Consider the following 3,441-nt stretch of genomic DNA (forward strand, 5'->3'; position numbering starts at 1 on the left):
CTTGTTGCTATCAGATTCATGGGTACCATTAGTGTTGCTAATCTCAGAATTTCTACTTTCAGCAAAGGCTGTACCAGCAACCTTATCAGGGTTAGATGTTTTGTTGTATAGTTCATAATCTGCTTTGCTCTCCTGTCCTCCAAGAAGTCCAACAGGTTCTACATTTTTTTTGTTTAAAACTTTACTTGACTGTGTATTTCCACTGACTCTAACAGACACTTCTTCATCGTCATAATTTTCAGCCACACCCCTCGCTTCCTCCTCATTCAGTGGTTCTGTTGTACCTATTTCACACATCTGATCTACCATGAAATTTTCTTTATCTAATTCTAAACTGTTAAGATCAGTGACTTTAACAGAGGCAGTGTAATGCCCACTACTAATTGTAATGCCACTATGCATCACAACTGCAAATAATCCATAGCTGTCATTGGTTGGCTTTGTGCTCCATTCTTCTAGTGACAATTTAAGGGGTGTCAACAAAGGAGTGTTGATCTTGGAAAGTCCACCACCGTAACAATCAAACCTTTGGGGAAAAAGAAAAGAGAATGTTTTCTGTGGTTCCAATTTAAAGTGTTATACTCCAATATGAAGCCACCTAAAAGTCTAAATTAACACTTCATTTTTACTGTTCATATAAGGAATCAAAGAATAGAATACAAGCCTCTAACTTCGTGTAATATTTATTTTTCACAAAGAAAAAATGTTGAAATAACTACTAGTATTCAGATATTTGTACAGTAAGAACTTTTAAAATAACGTTTTATAAATACTATGCTTTAGAACAAAATCTAGGAATTTTATAACATTTTATGTTTTTTCTACCATAATCTGGGAACAAAAATTGGCAAAACATTATTGTATCAAACAGAAAATAAAACCCACTGCCACTGTAGATTATGATGCAGAGTTACAAGGAAGAAGTGTCCCACAGGGTTTCCCAAGGTTATAAATCCTTCTGGGAGCAGATTTAGTCTCAAATGGCCAACTGGTAGGTTCATATCACTGACCTTTTTTTTTTTTTGGTAGCTTACAGTACCTACCAGCATGTCCCATAAAGGAAAAAAAAATCCACTGAAAAAAAGAGAAGACTGTCATCTTTTGTCATTACTGGGAGATGGTCTGAAGGTACCCGGCTGCTCCACAGGAGACAAAAAAGGCAATCTAACCTCCCTATGATTAGAATTCTAGAAAACTCAAGGGGACATTTCTACAGGGACTAAGGGTTGCAGGAAGTCAGAATCAAGAAAATAGTACTTAACAACCTAGTAATTTCAAATGTTACTAATATACAAAGGAATAAAACCTAGAATGTTAATGTGTTTGTGTCACAAAAAAAAAATGTATCCAAAAAGCAATATTCAGTTTTATACTTTTTTTACTACCAATGAAAATTACTAATATTGCTGAAAAGCCTTTTTTTAAAAAAAACCAAACATAGTTCGTCAGTCTGCCTATCCCTCTTATAGGGAGCTCTGGTGACATAGTGGTAAGGAACTGCAACGATCTCAAAGGCACACAATTCCAATCCACCAGCTGCTCCACGGGAGATGGATAATCTTCTGTGCAATTAACTGCATCTGAAAACCCACTGGAGGGTTAGCTACGGGGTAGTCTCAACTCGATGGTACACAACAACATCCCCCTTATGGAAAAATGCCAATGCATATAAAATCTGTTCGCTATTTTAATTAGTTCTAAAATGGAATTGTTACTACTCTCAAACAAATTAAAAAAACCCCTAACAAAACGGAATTTTCATTGCCTTTGAGTCAGAACCAACAAACATAGCTGACCCACAAACAGCTTTTGAGAGCCTATAAATCACAGGGTAGATGACTGCCTTTCTCCTCAAAAGCAGTTGGTCAGTTGTCTGCTCATAGCTGATCCTCTGGTGGGCTTTCAGAGGCAGTTAATCGCATGGGAGAAGACTGACATCCTTCTCCCAAGGAAGCTAGTGGACTCAAACCACATGCCTTTGGTATTGCAATGCATTTTCTCACTGTTAAGCCACCAGCACTCTCTAAGAGTGAGTAATGATGGGGGTGGGGGGCTGAGGAGAAGAGGGATCATACTAAGTATTACACAAAAAGCATTCTCATAGCTCCTAAATAGCAAAAATATGTAATCTTATAAAAGAGATTTAATTTTTAAAAAATAGATTTTCAGTAAGAGACTTAAAGCAATCTTTACAATTTTAGTAATTTATATTCCTACTTTCATTTTGAAAGTCTTATATAGAATTTACTTCATATAGCTTTTATTTATAAATCAAACTCCAAGCCACTAGCCGCAAAGCACTTCAAGTGAATGGTTATAACTTCAGGCATTTTGTCAAACAAAAGACTTCGTTCAGCTTCAGTATAATGATGACAGTTTTCACAGAAATATTTATCTTCTCCTACAATTCTTTCCACAGAAGCAAACTGTGAAATTGCCCATCTCAGGGTTTTCATTTCTGTTTTAGGTTCTGGAGAAACTACAGAAGAAAAACCTTTCAGTCAAAGATGGAATATATTTCTCAGACACTCAAAATTTAAACCACAAAGTTTAATGTTCAAAATTATCATTATCTATCAATTGGCTAACAAAGAAGAAACTAAATAAATTTCATTTTTCAGAACTCCTAAGTTCATCCTCAATAACAGTGCACATCATCTTAAACATTTACATTTGACCAGTCAACAAATAAGTGCTGAGTCAGTCAACAAAGATGATGTTAATATAAGACAAATTTGAATTTTTATTTAATAGGTAGTTTCTAGTATTTCAGTTGTTCTCAATTATTTCCTGTGACATTTCCATAGCTCAATATTTTTTGTGTGAGAAGTATGAAGGATCCTGGAAATTTTTTGCTCATGATTTGTTGTTGTTGTTATATGCCATCTACATCAACAATTATTTTTTCTCTTACTATAAAATAAACCTGAATGTATAGTTTTTGTTTTATTTATAGCCCTTCATCAAAGCCCACTGATTCATAGCAACCTTCCATTGAGTTTGAGGCTGTAAATCTTTGAGGGCTTCCATGGAGCAGCTGACGAATTTTGGTTGGCAGCCTGACACATTACACATACCACCAACTGAACTCCTTAAAAGCCTATCATACTCAACTCATTTCAATCAAACCAAAACCCTCCAGCAGTTTTTCCAGCAATCTGTAAATCACACTGGAAGAGACTGCCCACGGAGTGGCTGTTAGATCAAAGTCACTAGAGATGCTGACTTTAGGTTCATAGCACCACTCCTTATTGTTGTGTTATGTGCCGTCGAGTCGCTTGCGACTCATAGCGACCCTATGTACAACATCCTTAAACCCTGCTCTATCCTGTGCCAATCTCATTGGCTCTGACACACCCATCCCGATTACCCCAGTCACTGAATCAATCCACCTCATAGAGGGTCTTCCCCTCCTGCGCTGTCCCTCCACTCTGCCCAGCA

General features: G+C 36.6%; 1 protein-coding gene across 1 annotated transcript in view; it reads right to left on the bottom strand.

Moving 5' to 3' along the window:
- The window catches only part of USP1 (ubiquitin specific peptidase 1), a gene marked incomplete at its 3' end in the record, with an annotated part of 15,839 nt that continues 12,398 nt past the window's right edge, over positions 1–3,441 (bottom strand). Inside the window, exons 8-9 of the mRNA XM_006879848.1 lie at positions 2,278–2,479; positions 1–526 (exon numbers count right to left, since the gene is read on the bottom strand). Coding sequence (XP_006879910.1) covers positions 1–526; positions 2,278–2,479 — 728 coding nt within the window. The remainder of the gene's footprint in view (positions 527–2,277; positions 2,480–3,441) is intronic.

This window comes from Elephantulus edwardii, unplaced genomic scaffold (assembly GCF_000299155.1).
Source record: "Elephantulus edwardii isolate Elephantulus edwardi_28Jun2011 unplaced genomic scaffold, EleEdw1.0 scaffold00005, whole genome shotgun sequence".
Lineage (NCBI taxonomy): Eukaryota > Metazoa > Chordata > Mammalia > Macroscelidea > Macroscelididae > Elephantulus > Elephantulus edwardii.